Source organism: Cydia pomonella, chromosome 22 (genome assembly GCF_033807575.1).
Source record: "Cydia pomonella isolate Wapato2018A chromosome 22, ilCydPomo1, whole genome shotgun sequence".
Classification (NCBI taxonomy): Eukaryota; Metazoa; Arthropoda; class Insecta; order Lepidoptera; family Tortricidae; genus Cydia; species Cydia pomonella.
Window position 1 is genome coordinate 10,714,600 of NC_084724.1, and position 23,845 is coordinate 10,738,444.

General features: G+C 39.1%; 1 protein-coding gene across 1 annotated transcript in view; it reads right to left on the minus strand.

The window, feature by feature from the left end:
- Positions 1-23,845, minus strand: part of LOC133530292 (uncharacterized) — a 214,746-nt gene that overhangs the window by 148,004 nt on the left and 42,897 nt on the right. Inside the window, exons 2-3 of the mRNA XM_061868190.1 lie at positions 18,275-18,447; positions 12,114-12,321 (exon numbers count right to left, since the gene is read on the minus strand). Of these exons, the coding sequence (XP_061724174.1) occupies positions 12,114-12,321; positions 18,275-18,447 (381 nt within the window). The remainder of the gene's footprint in view (positions 1-12,113; positions 12,322-18,274; positions 18,448-23,845) is intronic.

Consider the following 23,845-nt stretch of genomic DNA (forward strand, 5'->3'; position numbering starts at 1 on the left):
ACCACCACCTGTAGGCAACTATTTGCCTACAGCATGTCGAAATGAATATTATACTTGAGTTGGGAGCCCATATATGAAAAGTACGCAATTATAGTTTGGTATACGAAGTCTTAATTCAACCATTACAGTAAACGAGTAGAAAAAATAACATTATTATCGGTTAAAGAACCCTTACGAAAGTCAATGACCTAATACGCTCTGCATCAAAATTTTAACTTGCATTTAATTCAAACAAAAGGAGGATGGTTGCCCATTCGATTGATTAATTATCTCCGGTAATTTTGGCATCAACGCATACGTATTTAATGAAAACATGGAGGGTGTGGAAATATTTATACACAAGAGTTAGTATGTACGCTTGTATTAATGCATAACTAATCAATAATCCTCAATTAATTTCGTATCAAGAAGAAACGCCTGCGAAAGGTGCTATTAAGCTTAGAATAAATTTATAAGCGGAAAAAATTACTGTCTTGGGTGAGACTTAAACTTACGACCACTGGATCACTAGCCCAGTACTCTGCCACCTGAGCTATCAAGACCCCATCCATGGACAGCATATATTTCCACCATATGGGCTTTCAGGGAGGCGCCCTAGCGACATCTACCGTAAGTGATTAAAAAGTGTAAAACCCAGACAGTAAGCTTTTCCACTTCTGAATTTATTCTGACCATAATCGTGAATTCTTTAAAATACAAAATCATAAATATTTACAGGCAGAAAAAATGCAAACTCAAACGCTCGCTTGTCATAACAGTGCCACAAATCAATTGGTAACGTGACACTGCATTTTAAACGTTAGCAAACAGATAACAAGGCCTATTGTTCCGTGCGTGTTCCTCGTACGTTTACCTAAACATTGGGGTGCTGGAAAATTCTAAGGCCGGTCGCACAATGGATACGATTATGTGTCTCAAAACGTATGAGTGCGTTTACACTTGGTCCGTCCAGTGCAATTGTACCCTATGATTATGTTGGCGGCTGATAGTCATATACGCCAGATCATGAAATTCCTGGGCATATCGTGGAAATCATGGTCTCGTTCCCTAAGTCGACGGAGCGGACACTTTGTCCTTTCGGCATCTGAAGCAACCTAATAAACCTATCCTACCTATCTATTACTTTAATGTGCCTACTGTCAAAAAATTATACAGGAACATAACGATCGGGCGAATATTACAATCGGCCGCCGACAATTACACGTCGTTCACACAGAGTAAGCACACTTCATACTTACATTAAACAGACAGTTCTGTAATATTGCATTCGTGAAGTGCGGTCGTATTGTCAGACTGGTAGTTCGGTTTGTATCCCGGCAATGAAGTTTATATAAAGTGTGTACATATACAAAGTTGAAAATAACTAATAAATTAAAAAAAATTAAAAACCCCCCTACGTTATATACGAAAAATGTCCATTTTATGCTAAAAACGCCTTACAACACTTGAAAAGTGCTGATACTCTCCAAACTGCTGGATCGATTTCTATCAAACATAGCTAAGAATCGCAAACAAACTCGCCTTCACGTAAAAAACCCGCATCGAAATCGGTCCATCCGTTGGAGAGCTACGATGCCACAGACAGACAGACATTGGCGTCAAACATACACCCCTCTTTTTGCGTCGGGGTTTAATGATTAAGAAAACTAGGTAACTTATATTCATCTTCGGGCAAAGATATCAGCATCTTAATCGAGGAAGGGAATCTTATGATTGGCTACCCCCTGTACCTTCGGTTTATAATTCATTTGCTTCGTTTTGTATGACTGTCCTTAAAATTCGTACGAAAACGCATACAATGTGTGAACGTCCTAACCTCGCGAATGACAGATGTTGAGGGGGCATTTGAAATGCGGAGAGGATGCCCGTGTCAAATCGACGTCCGATTTATAATGGACGTTAGCCGCAGAAGACTGAAACGAGTTTAAAATAGAATTGTATATAAATAAAGCTCTCGTATACCATAACTAAGGAAGCATGAAAGAGTTTCGTAAACGACGGCGTTGGCTAGACGATGTTACTGATAAAATATCTGTGTCTTTAAATTATACGAGACTAATAGGTACTGATAACGCTCGCCCCTATTGGGATTATATACGTATAACTTAAACCAAATCGAATATATTAGTCTTAATCCGGCAATCACGGGGTTTAAAAGATAAATGCGCTCGTCCGTGCCGCATAGGATGACGAACGAGACCCATTCGTCTTTCGCTAAGCGCCGCTCCGTCTCCGTTGCCACTGGGCTGAAGTATTACGGAGATATAGAAATGTTTTACAGTTATATTTTATTGGAACTTGGCAAGTGTCTTCATCGTATAAGGCGAGGATTAATGAAGCGTGCTGCAGTGCACAACGTTGAGTGTTGAGACGCGAGACTACAATTTTATTTACTGAAAATTATACTCTTGTTTTCTTGATGATACACGAATATCGACATAATTACGTGTTGTTTCATAAGTTTCAATTCCTTGAAAGAGAGTGTTCATCTTATATCGTAATTGGATATCAACGTCTCAAGTGCTGATAATCGAGGAGGAATCTGTTTGACATTGTACTGATAATGCTACCAGAATGGTACTTCAGAGACGGAGATACGGTTACGACTAAGATTGGTGACATTGAAGCTCAATTCAATGGGTTAAAAAAAATGCACTGAGGTAAAAACAGCCACGTGTGCCTACTATGCATATGCACACGCATGGCTACTATATGGCATAGTACTCTGAGGGAAAAGTTCTGATACAATGTCTGTTTGTGCAGCAAAAACGGTGCCTAAGAATTATTGCTAATTTAGACAATATGACAAGCTGTAAGAAATACTTTATTCAACATAAAATCTTAACTCTGCCTTCAATGTACATTTAAGAAGTAAGCACTTTTGTTAGAAACAATATTTCCCTTTTCCCACAGTGCTCTCGTCCGTCAAATTTACGACCCAATACCAGATAAACCCGGCCTAACTCAAACATGAAAATGATACACACTGGTCCATTTGCCATGTCAGTTAGTACTTAGTATACACATACAATAAAATTCCAAAGTCCATACAGATAGAAAGTAACATTCATAGATTTAAAACACAACTAAAACAACATTTAATGAGCAACTCATAGCATACAAGAATTCTTAAGTGAAAAATAGATTTTTCACTATAATTGTTGTGAAAATTATTGTTATAAGATTTTAATTAGTTGATATTTTCTATTCATATTTAATATTGCTATACCGTCTCAGGGTTCATGATGAGACTGTACTTAGCTTTAAGCTATTAATACGCACCAAATGTGCACATGAAACGTAATAAAATATTTGACTTTGATGGATGAATCCATGTCACCATTGTCTCTTTACGACACTTAAATTTCTCTTCGATTATGGCAGGTTATGTTTATCTTATGAAAGATAATTGCCAGGCAAACCTGAGTTTTATTCATTATACTTTGAGAATGTTACAAATGTCTTTGCTGGTACTAAAATAGGCAACATATATACACGGTAAGTACAACCAATAAAAGCTTACAGAAATCCAGTTTCCGGCGATAACTGCGCGAAAAATAAAACCTGCGTTAGAAATGAGAAAGCATCGTATAAAATGATAAATTCACCTGGGATTCGTAGCGGAGAGGTTTAAAAGACAAAGCTTTGTTGAGGCGTATCCCTTTGAGCGTTCTTTGGAAAATGTTATGTCATTGTTAGCAATAATATTTGAGTTAGTAATTATATATGAGTTTTTCTTTAGTAGTGCACAATAAAGAATTTTATTATTATTATATCTCCTTGGATTTCACGGGCCTATAAATCCCGGTCTTTTGATAGGCTTGCGTGGGGATATAGATCCAACACGTAGAGGCCCCTTGGAGAGCTTTAATGTCATGGAGAACATTTTGTCATTTTTGTTATTATTATTATTATTAATATTTGGCGAGGGAATCCAACATCTGTGGGGAAAACCTACAAGGCCTACACGTTCTTTGGAAGGGTGGAGTGGCCCTGGGTCCTGTATATAAGGTTCGCTTAGTTAGTGAAATAAACAGTATAGTTTATTTCACTAAGTTGAATTTTTGTTATGAAACTTTATGTGTAAATGGTGAGTCAAGAACTTTAAGGTATGGGTGCCGTCGGATGATTAGTCATCGTGGCCTGTGCGAGCAGCTCAAGGTGTTGTCGCTTCGATAATATGGACTTAAAACCATACTAAAATCACGTGTTTACAAAAAGAAAGTTGTAAGTACAATTATTTCGATTACTCTATCTACTATCTGCTATGCTCCCTTCTTTGAATCAGTTGCTTCTAGAGTGTGACCAAGATAAGTCTGCAGCGATTTTGTTAGCAAACGCAGTGCAAGTGTTATTTATACGTCATCTTTTCATAGAAGTTCGACGTTTAAAAACACTAGCACTGCATGTGCTATCAAAATCGTTGCAGACTTATCTTGATCTAACTCTATCTATTTTTCGTCTGTCGGTCATTCAAATGGAAAAAAATCTAACTAAAACAAACGTTTTCCGAGTTTCGTTCCTGAACAAAGTGGATATGAGAGTTGGTTTTTCCATTTTAACTCTTTCATTCAGTAAGCCTCATGTCCATCACGCGCTACTAAAATGGAGTAAAAAAGTTATGTTCGTCAATCAGCCCTCAGGCTTGGGGAGAGGGGTGTATTACGTTGCGGTAATCTAGGGGGCGATCAGGTTCCGAGCAGCTCGTTTCTTTCTGTTCGATGAGCGAGCGATTCGAGCGCGTCGCTGGCGTATGCAATTTACTCGATGTAAGTCATCGCACCGTATATAGGTACTAGGAAACCCGCAATATCGGTGGTAACACTTCATATTTACATGGTAGGGATAAGCATAGCAAGCACCTTGGCTATTCGGTGATAATTAGTTATCTGGTGATAGTCAGTTTTAGTGTCTTTTAGCCGAGTTACCTGATAATTTTATTACTTGAAACCATATTACACCTTATTCCACATCAATGCTATCTCTTGAAGTGTCAAATCTTCTGACTACGCCAAAAGTCAATACTACGTATCGTAATCTCGAGAATAAATTACAACCTGTCGGCAGTTTGGGTGCAACTCGGGGTAAATGATCTTAATAACTGCTTATTTTATAAATATATTACCTGCACTTGAACTGCATTTTTTCAAACGATTTAAAGGCATTGCTTGCTTAGTGGGGTATCCATATTAGAATAGAATAGAATAATTTTTATTCGTAGACACAAACAAGACACATTAAATTACATGATATAACAAAAACAAAGGAAGTATAAAGTGCCACGAGGTTACCATTTCAGCTGAATCTTGATATCCCGCGGTGTAGCAACCAAAACGCCGATCACTGGTAACAGATTACATTACACTGGATGGCTAAATTGTTCGACTCAAACAAGCCCTGTGAGGAATTGAGATTACAATCTGGCCGACAATAGCGGCCATACCCGAAGGCCGTAGCTCGGTTACTTCGGACGAAATCTCGAGTGACACAAAGGACCGAAGGGATTATATCGGAAAATGTTTGACAAGACCAGGGACGTGTAGGATTACGGGATCATGTATTCTATTTCTGTTCTATCGTTCGTTTGGGCCACAAGGAAAAAAGCCTTGTCGAGCTTGAAGTTGCCAGCGAACCTAATGTACGCGAATATACCGGGCAAAGAGCATATAATCACTACGTTTTAAGAGACGGGACTTCCATACTAGCGAGTGGACTCGGTTTGTTTCGCAAATTATTACCAAAATCTACGACAAAGAACTGTCAAGGAACCATAATACCAACATAACCGATTTAAATAGTGTAGTACGCTACACGCTTGCGATTCTTATCGATATCGATAAAATGGGGAGGGTTGAAACATAGGCTCCTGTCTACAAATTTTGTACTCGAAATCAGGTTAGCATCGAGTTCACATTTAAGTTGTATGTTATATAGTGGATAGTTCTTTGAGTGGACTAATATCTGGTCGGGCTTAATGTGGACCCGAATTATTTTAAAACAGTTTTTAAGTAGTGTTTTTTTATTTATTTTCAAAGCTTTATTTTCAAAATGTTCTGCACATACATGTTTCAATAAATGTTACTTTTCTATGGGAAGATGTATCGTCAGGTCTTCGTTCCCAACAAATTTGACCCACTGGCTGCATCTGAAAACATACAGCCTTGGACAAATATGACTTTATCTACAGTTTATATTCCAAGTATTTGCTAATGAGATGATCAACTGATTATTTAGCGCTAATATGCATCTATAAATCATGTTTTTCGGCATCCAGTTATCAACAACCCTTTATCAATGCTCTAACTTTTTATGTATTTATATGTCTGTCATGAGAACCGGTCTGGCCTACTGGGCAGTAACCCTGCCTATGAAGCCGATGGTCCCAGGTTCAAATTATGGTGCGGGCATTTATTTGTGTGATGCGTATTTGTTCCTGAGTCATGTGTGTTTTCTATGTATATATCGTTGTCTAAGTACCCACAACACATGTCTTATTGAGCTTCCTATGGGATTAAGTCAATTTGTGTAATAATGTCGTATAATATTTTTTATTGATCACAAAAAGAGAGATTAATTTACTTACATTTCAGATTAATATATTAAATATATACTAGATTAAAAAAAAATATGTCAAATAATGACCATTAATGCATAGATGATATATAATTTTCCACTGAAAATCTTCGACGAATAAATTTTGTGTCATATTGCATGCAAGTTCTCAGGACATATTTTATTTAATTACTTACACTGATATACAAATAAACATACAATTATCGATAGTTTTAGTACATCCCTAGTTCACAACTAAAAATAATATAAAATATCAAATTTTCGATGTGTTTAAAGCCTGCTGCACCAAAATAAGGTCAAAAGTATCTAAAGCAATACGTACCGGTCTTTATCCAAGGGAAATTTCGCCATAAAATCCCTTTTTTCGTGATTTTCTCGAGTGGCTGGCTTGCCACATATTTCACACTTAGTAAACCATTTTCTCGGTGGCATTATAACAAAGTCGCTCTTTACTCTGATCACGGTTCACTATTTTCGATATTTTCCCTAAATAATAAAGAAATTGCACGAAATACCCGAACAAAACATTGAAGCCTTCATAACAAACAAAACAATTAGGCTGACAGTTGACTTGATGTAAACTTGACAGAATAAATAGCACTGACGTTTTATTTTTCTTCGTTGGCAAAGATTTGCGAAACAAGTTCCATACAAAACTTATTTTGTTCCTAGTTGCGTCAGCCTGATACCGGGTGTCTCCTGTAACACGAGTAAATTTGTATGTAAATGATGGATGTCGCCCGTGCGTCCCGTTCGTGCCAATGCATGTAAGGTTAAGTACGAGCGAAATGCATGTGCCACCGACTTCATATTGATATAATTTTAATATCATAGTGTAAATTTAAATTGGCCTCAAATTCACATAATATCAAGTTAAATTTACAAGCATTTTTGGTTATGTCAGGCACCTCCAAATGGAGTGAAAAATAATACTACTTAATGCCTAATTCCATACATCTTTATTGTAAATAGGTCGCATCGATAATTTTACCCTTGACTGTACTGTACCCAAATAAACCTTGTAGCTAACAATGCTTAATATTTCCTTTTACAAATGAGAAGGTGTACGTAATTGTTCCATAAACAAAGCGGAGTTTGCTCAGGGTGTTATGTAGGTTCGGAAACGATACGATTATCCGCCCTTATTGGATTCGGTTACTTAGCCAAATGGCTCGGAAAGTTGTCCAGTTACATGTTACATAAAACTGGCGGTGGAAGGAGAACCTTCTCTGCTCGCCTAATTTCATGCGACTTTGTTGAACGAAAGTTGATAAAGTGTTTTACCGCAAGCAATCATCATCATATTTAACTATGTATGTCCTAATTCCAGTAATTTCTTTCGATGTAAAGCTTTCTAAAATGTTAGACATGCTTTTTTCTGTGACGTAAAACTGTCTTTCGAGTCGCTGTAGTACATTGTGTCACAATAAGAGAGCAAAATGACATATTAACGGCGAGGGCGTACATTGAATCCTGAACGAAGCGAAGGTACCCAAAATAGAATCCAGAGCGTAATGAGGGATTCAAGAGTTAACGCTCAAGTGACACATACTGCTTTTCACATCACCTATTAAATATGTTTCAAAATATTATGAAGCTAAAAAATTGTTTAAAAGGAAAACAAAAATAGTGACCTAGAACAGAAAAGTGCCACTTTGATCCCACCTAGCAGGGAAGAGAAAGCCCGGTTTCGAATAAGTTTCTAAAAAGTTAATTTAGGCTATCCAAATCCGTCTACTATATGTTTTGACAGTCAGCTTCCTCTGTACGTCGGTATTTTACTACTGTCTACATAGTGGCATCAGGTCCGCGGAGCCATTTGTTTCCATCACCGGGGATTGCTCGCAAAAACTCAGTGCATCTCAGTACGTTTTACGCTATTGGCACGACAGTGTATATTCGCGTCTATAGTTGTACAGTCAGCAGGAGAAGTCGAGCAGTAACAGTCCAATGAGATCACTTAGTTGTCCTAGGGGATCTAATAAGACAATCGTACAATATAATTAATTACCTCGGAGATCCTCTTAGGTGATCCTAACGAATTGTTTGTTTTGGCGGAGGTGGTGGTGGATTAACGTTTGTGATATTAAAACTTGATATAGCGTCACAGACATAACAAAACTCCGTACCTAGTGTCGTCAGGAGGAGTGGTGTCGAGCGATTTCGACTTAAAATATGTGAGTGACCCGTTTTAACATATTTAATATGTCACCGATATAATATAGGTGTACAGGGCGGGCAGAACTGGTTAACTCTAGATATAAATTAAAGAAATGAAACTAAAAATACAATTACATGACGTTCAAATTTCTTCAATTTTATATCACGAGTTATCAACTTCTTCCCGTCAAGTACGGATATACCATCAGATAGGGTGGTAAACGATCTAGGTTAGTGTCTAGTTGCTACCGCCGTCTGATTTTTTTTCGAACTCACTTCGCTGGCGCGATGACCCAAAATGAGTTTTGGCCTCCAACACAACAGTCCGCCATTTTGCTCGATCCTGAGCGAATTCACGTCAGCTTTCGCCGACGCCGAGCTCACGGAGGTCTACCTCCACTGTATCCGCCCAACGATATTTAGGATGACCAACAGGACGGCGTCCAGTTGGTCGACCCAAGTATGCTCTTTTGACTGATCGATCTCCTATCTAGGGTATCCTTTCGAGGTGGCCAAGCCAGTGGAGAAGAAGCCCTTTCGTCTCACCTGTTTTTTTTTTTTTTTTTTCACCTATTTACCGAACAGCGTTTTAAATTGTCGTAGATCGAGAATTTCTTTAACACAGTTACTTCTAGTGCAAACTGTAGACTACCATTGAAATGGCAACATTGTTGCAACCGTTTTATAGAGACAATCGTAAATCCAGCTTCGATCCCACAATCGCTGGGGATGTGATAAAGATACACGCAACGGATCCCAACATTGGTGTGATTAGCAATAAAGCCTAGGTTGAGTCATATGAGGAGTATTTTTCTTTGGACTACATATCGGTCTAGAACCAAAGTGAAGGTAATATAAGTACAGTAAAACGTTACACCCACAAACTTTCATTTAAGTTGTGTCTTTATAGACGTATAGACTTTTTCAACACACTTGCTCGATCTTCTTTCTTATTTCAAACAGCTGTACTAAAGGACAAGGGCCTATATTGTTCCCGCGGGAGTTATGGATTGTGAAAAAAAAGCTATAACTCCCTAGGGAGTTATAACTTTTTATTTTTTATTATGTCACGAATTCATAGAAACCACGTAGTGTAGATGAGTTTTACTTTAAATTACTGCCGTTAATAACTTAATGTTTTTTATGTTTAAAATATTTAATTTAATAGCAGTTTAGAATATTTTTACATAATTTTCAATCGTGGCTGAATGCCGAATAGGTCTGTGCCTTCGATGCCTAACCTGTCAAAGAATGACAATATGGCGGACGAATGTTTGAAATGTCACCGTATTTAAGAATTATTTCGCTTATAATTTAGTTTTTTCTTCGCAAGTGTGATGAAAAACATTGTGTGTAACTCCGGGGATAAGAATATTGCAACCTCGGGTCTTTAATTCCCTCCAGCCTCCGGCTGTCGGGAATTACCACCCTCGCTTACGAAATTTCACTTACCCCCCTCGTTGCACAATGTACTATTCCTTTGCGATAAAGGTAATCAATGTGAAAAATGCCCACGACATTTTAAAGACTCTCACACCAGTATATGTTAATTCGTCGATGAAGTACTTTATCTAGAGTACCATACTTGTAACAATTTGTAGTTTCCCCAATGTGCCTTCACATTAAGGATATGATAAATAAACTACGCCTTGCTATTTGCTGACTAAGAAGAAAACTCCAACATTCGCAATCAACATCTCACATGGCAATATGTACAGCGTGCCATATCACCACCGAGCATATTTCAGCAACATTGTACGGGCCGCGCAATCTCAGCCCACGCTGCGTCCGCTCGTTCGAATTTATTGTCGCTGGATACATTGATTTCAGTTCAAATATATCATTATGACAACAACGGTTGAGATGACAGGATAGTATTTAAGGGTACATGACAAACGTCGCGTGGGACTACTTGGAACTGTTTGAACTTTCTATGTCACGTAAAAGTAGTCAACCAAACATTCATATTGCCAATTAGTATTTGAACCAATAGCAATTGGTGTAGTGACGTTGCGCTGTGGCGAAACACGACTGGAGTGCTACAAGGAGGGCAGTAATCCTAGCAGCCTGGTGGAAAGAAGCTTGTGCTCCTTGTTTCACTTTGCCTCTGCCTATAAGAGAGCTAGAACATAGAATGTGGAGAGTCATTTTCCAACAGCAAACGGGACCGATATACGAAGTTACGAACAGAAATTACAACCTCACAAGTAACATGCTAAGAGAATTTACCAATAGATAATTGATAAAATAGAAGTCCGTAAATAACCTCATAGAAAATTATAGTAATGGAGCTAAGCAATATTTCAGAAAAGATTATAGGCCAAGGAAATAAGCCTAAATAACAGTTAATATCAGACAATGGCGGCTGGCACAATGGGTCGCAATCAAACACAGGCGTTTTTCGTGCCGTGACACACATGTATTGTGCCACCATAATGCTCGATGACGTGCTCTATGCCGACTAAAACGTAATAAGACAATAGGGGTACATGCGTACATGGTGCCTTTTTGTGGAAGTCGGTGTCATGCGCTAAAAAAGGCAATCGCGTGCGAAAGTTTAAACTTTTGCGGTGATATATTACCGGATATACCTACAAATGTGATCGTGCTAGCTAGTCATTCTATTCAAAATACGGAGCTGTTCAAACTGCGTTCTTAATGTCAGTTCTAATTTTAAATATGTTTAATATTATTATTTCATAATCAGCACGATTGGCAAAGCTCACAGACTGGCACAATAAGTAACAATCAGAACATTTAACAAACAAGTAACTCATGAAAATGGAATTAGGAAGTAAATCGGTAAGCTCAAAGCAATGCGGAACATTTAATGCCGCAAAAATTTTAGACCCATTTCTGTCAAATAACGACGTTAGTAAATAACGACTCTGGGAGCTTTAAACAGAGCCCAAAATCATATGGCTAGGTTTGTAGGGTACTAAATTGTGTGCTTGAACATTAGTCGTATATGTACGTCGATGAAACAACGTGCCAAGTTATGGTGGCAGACCGAACTGGGGCAGTGATAAATTCGTGTATTTCCAAGTCACAAATATCTAGTGTTTGCACTGTGTCGGTAGGGAATTAGAACTAGTGAGATAGTAGCCAAAAGAACGGTGGAGAGAATTCCTGAAAGTCCTGAATTTATTATGTATGTCAATCAACAAAAAATATCAGTGTGTGTGTTACTAAGGCAGCGAATTGTCGAACTCCGAGGACAAAAACTGAGGTTTTTGGCGAAGTTTCATTCATCACTCATCAACCTGTACTGTTGCTGTCCACTATTGGACCAAGACCTCTCCCATGGTACGCCATTGAGCTCGATCTTCAGCTCGCATCCTCCACTCCCAATGACAGAATTATGCTACATAACAACTTACCGATGAACGGTTTCCCGTCGAGCCTCTTCATCCAGTAGAAGCGCTGACTGTGCGGCTTGTTCTCGCGGTCGTACTGCTCCCATTGCTGACGCAGGAAGGTGTAGCAGACACAGCAGCAGCGCACGGTGCCCTCCTCGTCGGTGCTCTCGCTCCGGTAGCCGGTCGGAGGCGCGTGGGCGCCGAGGAATGGGAAGTATGGCTCGGTACTCTGTAACAAAAGTGGAGATTGAGATTGTTGTTGGGGACAGTCATGGTGGTTTGCAACGACCGCAATAAACTTATCTGAATTTTAGTATTAACAGATCAGATGTTTACTGTCTTGCTGTTAATATGGGCGCTAATTATATGTCAAATTCCACTGGCTCAACAGAAAATCGAATCTGTACTGTTGTCTATAGAGCCTTCAGGTCAAGAGATTTTCCTTGGGGCCCGTAGGATTGCGAAATCGTTGTCTTTTGGTTCATTAATGTATTAACACAAAATTATGTGGGTTGTTACACAAAAGAACTGAGCATTTACGAAAAACCCAATTACTTTTGAGACTCTATATAGTATATACTTATAAGCCTATACTTGCGCCAATTACTGTAATTTGTTGAATATCTCACTGAAACCGCTTCGCGGGGCATTAACCACCCAACGCAGCTCATTAGCTGGTATCAGTCAAACTTTAAGGGCAGTAGCGGTAAAAGTTGACTAACGGCCTGGGTGACTCATGCGACAGGTTTGTACGCCAATAAACGAAGCCGTTGTCATATAAACTATGTCCATAAAATCGTCGGACGGCTTTATCGGATGGGTTTAATGTTAGTGTCCGACAGAAACTAGTCATACGCGGTAATTAGTCAGTTTACAAACTAATTTGCAATGTATATGACGAGTTGCGTTTCACCTTATCTTATGCTAATCCTAAGGGGTGAACCAAGCAGTTCAAATTAAGTAGGTAAACTAAAGAGTGGATAGTTTGTTAAGTAATTAGATGGCGGAGGGGAGCGGCGATGACTTCCACTTTATGAATAAGTTCATAGGTAGATCCGTAAGAGCTGGCCCGTAATTTGTACCCAACTTTCAATTTTTTTAAATTTGCGCCAGCTTTCGTTAATCCATCTATATTGACTGTGGTAAACTTAAGATTCTATAAAATACTGCACATGAGTATAAAACTAAGATGTTCAGTTCACAGATACCGACAGGAGAATTATTGGACCATACAAAAATACCCTTCGTTGAATGGGGTAGTGCGAATAACTGAAAAACTAGCATAAACATAAACACGATCAAGTATAGGGCTACGTGCATAAAGCTGCGTGTAGACATGCAAATGCCACCCAAAGAATAAAGATACCAAAAAAATTATTATGAAATACAAGAATTATCAATTTATCACCATGACAAAGGCCAAGGGTGACAATTTGTTTCATACAGAAAGCAATAGTGTCTAACATTGTGCAAAAGAGGAACCTACATGAAAATACTAGCAAGAACGCAAGACACAACAAAACAGACGGAGAAGACACAATAAAACAACGACAGACGGAGGATGGATACATCCACTTGGCGATTGTCTTAAATGTATTCTATCAATTCTATGTTCCACAAACATTTATCTACGCTACAGAAGAGAGTGAACCTATTACACAGCACTTACATACAATTCTACAAATCGAATAACAAACACTCGCAATTATCGAGTGACAGGTACTCAATACATTTATCCACTCAGCCGAGACAATTGGAAAAAGAAGAAGCCATTGGCCCAGCAGGCTAAAATAAAATAACACGAAACACGATCCGCTCGCACGTCTACACCCAGCATTACACGAGCAGCCATATAAATGGCACAGTCCAATTTGGGATTCGAAATGGCGAGTTCTTGTTTTACCTCTACAGCGGGGCTACCTCAAAACGTGCCGAATTATGAATCATTTGTAAACTTTCCAACCGAGGCAGAGCAGGAAAATTGAAAATTTCTTAACTTTGTTTCGCAAAAATTTGCACGTTTACAAGCTTGAATCTAGGGTTCTTAAGAAAATTACGACATGACTTATTAATTTCTGAGTTTCTATGAAATAAGAGGAAGCAAATTTTGGTATAGGTACACTACACTATTAGAATAAGTGTAAAACAACGCTTGCGACAAGACAGTACACTTCTCAGTTATTAGTGTTTAATTACTTAATTTACTTAAGGCGATAGCGTTATAAAAACAACAACCTGACATAAATAAATAAATATTATAGGACAATAATTACACAAATTGACAAAGACCCAAAATAGCTCAATAAGGCTTGTGTTGATGAAAAATTACCTGACACTGTTTAAATAGTCTGTAACAGACAACGACATATATGTGACGTTTTCAACTAAAAACATATACGTAAATAAAAGGTACTACATTGTCGGCTGTCGATAAAGTTGATTTCAAATTGAGACTTTATGGAAATAGTCTTACTAACAACCGACATGACAATAAGTACCCTTTTGGTTTGGTATACATATTTATAAATACTTTAATACATAGCACCCATGACTCAGGATTCTCAGGAACAAAATATCCAGGCTCATTACACGAATAAATACTACTTAGTAAGGGCATTTGAACCCGGGACCATCGGCTTCATAGCCGGGGTCACTACCCACTAGGCCAGACAGACAGGTCGTCAAAGTCAAACGTATCGCCATATTATGCCAATGACACCTGTCTGACGCGTTTCAGTAGGTCGTTTCAACTATACTTGCTAAAGTTTACAAGATAATCAAGGTAAGTGCAGGTATTTAAGATACCAACATTACCAGGAACACTGACAACCTGATCGAGGTCCTGTTCCGGAATTATCATAACTATCATACTCCAAGGGGGCCATGAGAAAGCTTTATGGGAAAATTCCCCGCGTTAATTTAATGGTTTTCTACGAAGCGGTGACGTTATGGCGTTTTTCGTCTGGGAACCGACGTTGCTGATACATTGATCCCACGGTGCACAATTATCTTTACATATAGAACAGTTCCGTGAAAGATTGAGTTATTGACTGATAGGCTGAACTGCTGCGATGGGACAACTTGGGAGATTTTTCTTATAATATAGGTAGAGAGTTAACCTAAGAAGTCGTACATCTCGCCTAATAGTTATGGGGCAAGTATATCTGCAGCTGACTGTACTGCATGCTTCTGATTTCTAAATTCTCTTTGAAGTAAATACTCGTGACACAACACATTTTTGTATTTCTATATTAAAAAAACGTGGCCTTATAAAGCGAAGAATAATATTTTTGATAAAAAATATAAATACTTGTCACGAGGAAATATTTTCAAGATAATATGTCTGGAATTGAGAATATCCTGGAATCTTTTTCCGTGTATCTATTAAGCTTGAAAGTTTAATAATCTGGCACCGTGTAGCGTAAAACGTAAACGCCATGTCATTTCACTCGTGTCGAATGCATGCCAACATGTCCCGATTAATGAATTCACGGAATTTATAGGAGTCCAATTTACGTGACTCGTATCACGTCGTGAACATGACGCTGCCGGTTACTCATTAAAGTCAGTCAGGCGTCGTTTAGTTATCATTTTATTGAATTGCACGGTTTACGAAAGTTTTCCTATTACATTCTCCTCCTTTTTAGAAGTCGATTTAAAATTTTGCATAAACTTAGAACGAGAAGAAACTCCAATCACCTATTTTACAAGTTCCATAGTCAACATTTGGTCATTATCCTTGACTTCCGTGAGTAGTAGTTAGCTAATGTATTTAAAAATCTGCCAAAACTTCATCAACAAAAAATGTATAAAATTATCGGACTTCCTCGCAAAATTTCAAGTCAATCGGTTGAGAAATACGGCCTGCAGAAGAGGACATGCGGACATAAGAAATCAATTTTGTCCAAGCTGAAACGGAAGCCTTCGGCTACCCTCGGACAAAAATGGAAAGTATCCTAGCACTATCATCATTGTATTCTTCCGAAAACGTGTTCACTGTTTAACATATTGTTTTAGCCAAGTTAGTTTAGGTCAGTACCTTCGTAAAGGTCAACTCTCGTAAAGGTTTACCTGCGATGTTTTTACACGCCGATGATGAACTCTTGTTTGTTTAGGATCGTTTGTCTTGCGAATCATACGGCGATTGATGGCTCTGTGTCGGTAGTATTTTGTTTAAGTATATCGCTGCGTCAACGTTGACTGTTTCAAATACAAGATATTTCAAGTTATTTTTCCAAGTCTAATTTAAAATTTGGCTTGATCCGGCACAACCAGACGCTAGAGTACAGTCACGGACTTTAATTGTTGAATTTAGGGTTTACTTTACATTGGACATTGCATACCGTTAGTATTGACAGCTAAATTAGTTTGACCCTAAGTCTGTGACCGTACGTTCAAGTCATCATGTAATGTTCTCTTGGTTTGAGCAGGGGGCCTACCGCGAAATGCGAAATTCGCAAATTGCGGGGATCTTTCTCTTTTACTCTCAATAAGATGTAATTTGAGTGACAGAGAAAAATGCCCGCAATTGACGAAATTCGATTTTTGCGGTAATAGCCCTGGTCCGACTACCAACTGCTCGGCACAACGCACACGTCGATTGTATTTCGGCTTCACTTTTGGCAGATTAGTCGCATGGCGACTATCGGTCTCTGTGTATTATGTCTGTGCCTTTGAACACTTTATGCCATAAATACAAACATCATTCAAACGCCAAAATCCCGAGCGCAAGCGAGCTAATGTAAACCTTACTCGAAATGGTGAAGGTTACTTTGACAGCGTTCGCCATAACACCTACCTTGGCGCTGTGGGCACGACGCCTTTAGTTGTTCTGGCGTTCAAAAGGTTAAATTACATCGATTCGATTTCATCGATATACAGTTTTATAGGCAAACAAATGTCAGGCACAATGTTTTGTTCCCAAATACCTCTATTACATTTCATACTATTCTGTAGGTAATTAAAACGGGCAAGCCTAAGAATCTGTTTCTCCGAATGCTTGGCTCGGTCGTCAACTCGCGGCGGCGCGTCGGTGTCAATTGTCTCGTGTCTAAAGTCAATCGTTTTACTTGTCGCGCTAACAGCTAACCGCCTTTAACCGGTTTCGCGATAGGCGGTAATTTGCATCGACATTGAATGGTCAAGTGGTTTGATTGAGTGATTTCTAAAAATGTTTGGGTGGAGATTTGATGAATGTGTTGTTTCATATAAGATTGACGTCCAGTATGTGACGTGTCACAACTGAACTATTTTTCAACTGTTTTTAAATAACTTTATTAAATATTCGGTTTAACGCTTGACCTACGATACGTTACGTGTGCGGTTTTTTTTGAGGTCACTAATGAAAAGCGAACAATGTTTAAGGCGAGTCGTAATTATTTGGGTAGTTTCTGTTTTATATATTCATTGATATGATGAGTTGATTACCCATTAGAAACATTCGTGCCAAATGGCAATCACAGATCAGATTTAACCGCTTAACCCGCCTAAAGAATTTTCAACTAGAATGAAAGGAATTCTACTAAAGGGAAATGAATGCACAGCAACACGTCTCCGTAGTATCTGGCTTAGATCGAGTTAGTAGATAGAGGCTGACATGTGGCCACGAAGTATTAGAAGAATTTGTTTATTTGGCTAGTTGCGATGTGTAAAGACGTTGAAGCCGATCAGAACACACAGCAAAATGCATCACTGTGGCATCATGGAACTATGCCTAATGGACATAATTATAGCCTCTTTTGTGCTCTGTACGTGTCTCACCTGAGGGTCGGGCTTCACTCTGACAGTATACTGGTCGTTGAAGGCGGCGCCGCCGCACACGAAGCACACGCGGGCGATCTCGGCGGGCGCCGCGAGCTTTTCGCGACGGGACGCCGACCGCGAGCTCTGTACGTGTTTCACCTGAGGGTCGGGCTTCACTCTGACGGTATACTGGTCGTTGAAGCCGGCGCCGCGGCACACGAAGCACACGCGAGCGTCCTCGGCGGGCGCCGCGAGCTTGTCGCGAAGGGACGCCGACTTCGAGCTCTGTACGTGTCTCACCTGAGGGTCGAGCTTCACTCTGACGGTATACTGGTCGTTGAAGCCGGCGCCGCCGCACACAAGCACACGCGGGCGTCCTCGGCGGGCGCCGCGAGCTTGTCGCAAAGGGACGCCGACTTCAAGCTCTGTACGTGTCTCACCTGAGGGTCGGGCTTCACTCTGACGGTATACTGGTCGTTGAAGCCGGCGCCGCCGCACACGAAGCACACGCGGGCGTCCTCAGCGGGCGCCGCGGGCTTGTCGCGCGGGGACGCCGGCCGCGACGCGCTTAGCGAGCTCTTTATGTACGCCTTCGCCTTCTCCATCCTCGGTGCTAGAACAAGAGATAACTATGTTAGGTTGAAGTGTCAAGAAGATATTTTATCCGGTAACCATTATTCGTAAAGATTCCAAATATATACTTCAACATATACTCTACATGTCTCACCTGAGACATGTAGAGCCTATTATGACATGTCAGAATATTATAATAATGATTTAATTTAATTTAGTGGATATTTGAATTGTTTTGATTATTTTTATACTGTTTTTGTACTGTTTTATTTTACTGTAATTGAATTTGATTATTATTATTTATTATCTTAATTGTACTTAAATTGACATCGACCTAATTATATATTGTATTACCTTTTGACATGTAAAATTTGTAATTTTATCAATAAAGGAATATGAATATGTCCTATATCGTCATCCTGGGGTATGTTTGCTTTGCGATAAAATCGATCAACATACCCATGTTATGTCTCAATGCGACATTTGTTAAATCTTTATTTAGGTAGACATTATTCTATCGCATAATGTTCTAGAATCGAAACATTAGCCCGTGTAGCCTAACCCCCGAGGCGATGCATTTAATGAATATTTAATTAAGATCCGAAGCGACGGTGCGATTAGGCTAATGCACCAGTTATCGCGCGCCTAATGTGTTCCCATTGCCTACTGAACACAAGCGAATAAAACCTATCCTACCTGTATAAACTTGACCCTTAGATCCGTGGCAACTATACGCAATAGGAGAGCAAACTTACACCTATCAACGTCTGGCAACGTCGAATCTCTTCACGCCGTACTAACTATAACACCCCTGGACGTTACTGACTGGTAGAATAATGTTGCAGTCCACTAGAGAAATACCATGGACATGAGCGGCCTTGTCGCACTATAATCTTTACGACATTGATTTTCCAAATCCAACTCTAAAAGTTACAAATTAAGGTTGAAAGTGGAAATGAAAGTATCATATACGAGCTTGGGGAGGGTAGTTAATTGGCTGTTGTCATGCTGCCGGGCCTTATTCGGCAATGGAGAGGTGCCAGAGTGCTGTTCGTTGGCAAATGGGTTTGGAACCTTTTAGGCTGTAATTTACGAAGGAAAACATCGTTATGTGTGAGAGACTAATACACGAGTTAAGAGCCCACCCTTGATGCGACCAATAATTTCGTTAAAAGTAACATTTTGACTAGGAGTCAAAGAGGCCTTAACTCAGCAGATTCGAAAATACTGTAGGTTACTTTCAAATACTGATTAAAGGTCTCCAAATAACCCGTCCGTAGTTGGATAAGATTAAATTATTTATTATTCGACCGTCAACAATTTAGTTGAATTGGTACATTTTTTTCATACACTGTGCTATAGAAATTCATGTAACACAACTCAGAAAGGAATCTGCTGAAAAAACACAGTACAGTTTGAAACAGAAGAACTATGTTAAACTACTATCATCCTATCCGTCAAAAGACACTTAGACAAAAACCTCCCCAGTATACAAAACATTGGGAGAAGTTTATGCTTTCGTTGTACTGCGTAGGTACGCGATATTTTAAATGTCAAAATAATAAATAAATAACTAAATTTCACTAAAACAAAGCACATTATTTAACACCTACACGCCTAGATTACAGTCGCGATCGAAACCACTAATAATGTCGGCTTAGCGTGACAATTTATCGATTCAAGTTATTATTGGCTTAGCTAGGACCAGATTAGAAAGATATTAAATATTACTGAGTCAGCGCCACATCATTCCTTATTTAAGGGAGTTGAATTAACTTAACTATAATATTACTATTTCGTAACAAAAATTAATGTGTTGGCGTTGCCAGATAATAAGATCCCATAAGAAGGTATGGTTGGACCGGACCGATACAGTGTTATGTTTACGATGCTTGATATATAAATAATCTTTACTTAGTCGTTCTTTTTATCTATTTTTCAATTTGTTCACTCTATATTATTTTATGTATTTTTCCTCTGTTACCTTTCGGGATTTTTCTCACTTGTTGTTGGTCTCATCTGAAGATCAGCGCTGGAAGCCACCAACAACACGCTGAGATGAGGCCATTTCGTGGCACTTTACACTTTCTTTGTTTTTGTTATATTATTTAATATAATGTGTCTTGTTTGTGTTTACGAATAAAAATTATTCTATTCTATTCTAAGAATGATGTAAAGGCCAAATTTATTTTTCCCACCACGAATGCGTCAGCTAATGGCTGCACCTAGAACAGGCACTGTGTCCTATAGTAAGTCTCCTCTGGTCCGCGCTCTTCAACTGATTAACGCTCTCCTCGCATCAGCACCGGAATGTGATGTTTTTGCAAGTGGTTGGTCTATTATCTGTAGTGAATGTTGAAGTTCTGTGAGGCGATGGATAAATGTGAGTCATCTGTTATGTATTAGATTTGTATTTTTAATGTCTTTGTTATATTATTGATTACATAATTGTATACCCGTTTATATGAATTCTACAGTGGATTGGTTATAATATAACTGTCATACTGTGTAATTTCTTGAATAAAAAAATATGTCTAATAAATTAATAATAATGCCTACAAAAAGAAGATGACGATAACAATTTTTGGACCCGGGTACGTCCTTAAACTACGTCCACAAGAGAGGTATGGGCATTGTGAATGTCATCTCGCTTTGTGTGGTAGGGCACAACACAGCGGATGTCATTCCAGATCTAGAGCAGAGCCCAACTGGGGAAGTACCTCCACCTTACAGAAAACCGCAGCCAAATAACACTAGATCCTACTCATAGTGTTGTGTTTCTGCCGGTGAGTAAGGTTGTCAGAGCTCAACGAGGGGAGGGAGGGTTGTTAGGGTCGGCAACGCGCATGTAACTCCTCTGGAGTTGCAGGCGTACATAAGCTACGGAGATTGCTTACCATCAGGCGGGCCGTAAGCTTGTTTCCCACCGACCTAGTATATAAAAAAATTACTATCATGACACATGTAATCTACATTTGGATAATTGCATTTTCTAAATAAAAAATGAAATCCACGTGTCGACTAAAATCAGAACCCAAATGAGTCACCTACATCCGATAAGAATAATTTTCTCAGTATTTCTAGAAGGTATCGAACTAGTTCATATTAGGTAGTACGAAAGGGTATGGGCGTGCACATAGGTATAGTAAATGTTGAGTTTATTGACACAGTCGTACATAGACTATCTATTAGTTCTCTATATTACAGACGGAGGTCAGAGTGCCCAACAGATGGGACTATATAGACTGGTACAGTTGAGTGAGAGATTATTTATACTACAATTTATTTTATAGATTGTGTATAAACTTCAAATTGTGGTGAATCTCAATGTTAATAAAGAAATTTAGCCCAGATAGCGTTAAATGTAGCTGAGGGTTCATAGAAAACTGTCAAGCTACATTAGAGTGATAAACAGAAAAGAACAAGTCAATATTCTATAACGACACCGTTTCCAAATTTGTAAGTAACTGATTAAAAAGTCAAATTAGGACAACCCATTAGTTAGGCTATTGAAGCCGGCTTTAAAACCCGAATTAACCAAAGGACTAATCAAGAATCTTGATCCAAAATTAAAATGGAAATTGTACGATCTCATCCCATAATTTAGGGGTAATCTCCAGACGCCAGGATTCAACAATCGTATACACGTGTCTATGCTATGCAAGGCTTAAGAATCAAAACAACTAGCCGGCACTGCGGCAGACAATCCCGTCTGCGCCGCTTAATCCCGCATTATTCCTTTGTACGGCCTAATAGCATCATACACATATACATACAAGTCATGCAACGCACAAAGCCTCCCTCATGCAAATCCGGGGTGTGTACAACAATCGAGAGATATATGACACGACGGACAGGCAGACCAATCAATATGCGTGTCGCGGTACACGTTTTAGGGAAATTAGTGAAATTCCCGGATGACAGTCGAGTGACGTCTATAATTTTCACTTGTAACTGTGTACCATTAACGCCCGGTTAGTAATCGTCACAAAGCTGGCGGTCAATGTCAAACATCTTGTCAGGAATATGACGGTTAGACGTTACTGAACCACTATTTAAGTCGCGTTTTAAATTACCTACAAGTTAAAATGAAAATGCCCATACTTCGGTCGTATGTTTGAGTAAGATAGTGGCGCTGCTAGATCTCTGATATTCGACCAGCTGCGTAATAATAGTAATGCGACGAAAAATATTTCCGTAATAAATACTCTTTAACGATTTAACCCTGGAAAGTATGTACGAGTAATTTCATTGGCAACACGATAGCAATTATATCACTTACTTTGTCAGCATTCATCAAGACAACTAGGACATTGCAATACATCCATTATGATGACACTACCCAAAATATTTCGCTCCAGCTTTTCGATGACCGAAACCAGATCTAGCCTAAATCAATTCCCCTGTTACTCCGCAGCACCCGCCAGTTACACCAAACACTGTACATCTGCCCGTACGTAGTCATAATACGCACTGAACGGCCGTCAAAGATATGTTTACAGTTTGCACCTTATTCGCCTGCAATAAGGCGAAACTTGTATACATATATTAGACGCTGGCGATACAAGTTACGCAACGTGTCGTGCGGGCACTAATTGCTCAGCCTTTGTGCAGCATGTCAGATACATGTACAGTTGTACATGCACGGGACATGTATGGTTAGTTATTGTTAAGAGCATCTAATAGATCAAGCCCCTAAATTAACCTCATTTGATGCGTGATTTTTGTATGTCATGTTGACTTGTTAAGGCCCATAGAAACGGAGAGGTATGTGCTAGTAATTGTTATGTGGGTTGTTTATATTACAAAGCGACGTAATTTATGGGTCATCAACGTTGGAATACAATCATCAGCAGTCTTAAACTGTGAGCTGTATTAGACCTCGCGTTAAGATTCACAAGCTTGAAAATAGTAAAAACTAAAAATACTACTTTGAGTCATTATCACAGCGTGTCGCAAGCTTAAGTGCCATAGACCCTAATGGCATTTAAGTCTTTTATACCAATTTCCACCATTTTGAACATTTTCGAAAAAAAAAAAAACTAAACGAAAGAAAACTTCTATTTATCTACTGAACCTGCTCACAAAATTTGAATTGTTGCATGAAGGTTGAGAATTGGGACCGGTGGAGGGGAACATCCGGACATATGAAAGCCATTTGCGCGAGTCAACAAGAAATAATAAGTATTACATTCAACCGAAACGCATTTTGTTTTTGTGTCAAATCTAACACACTTCACACTGTTCCGCACTTCAGAGCGGCGTCCAGTGCTGCGTTTTAAACTTTGTACTGTAGAATCAAGATTGAAAAAGCGCATGTTATAACATAGTGACTCCGCCTCTTCGTGCGGAGGTGCGAATCGCACATTGGTTCGCGCTTTCGGACGGAGATGCGGTGCGGGCGGCAGGGTCTGCCACATCGAGCATCGTCGTGCACC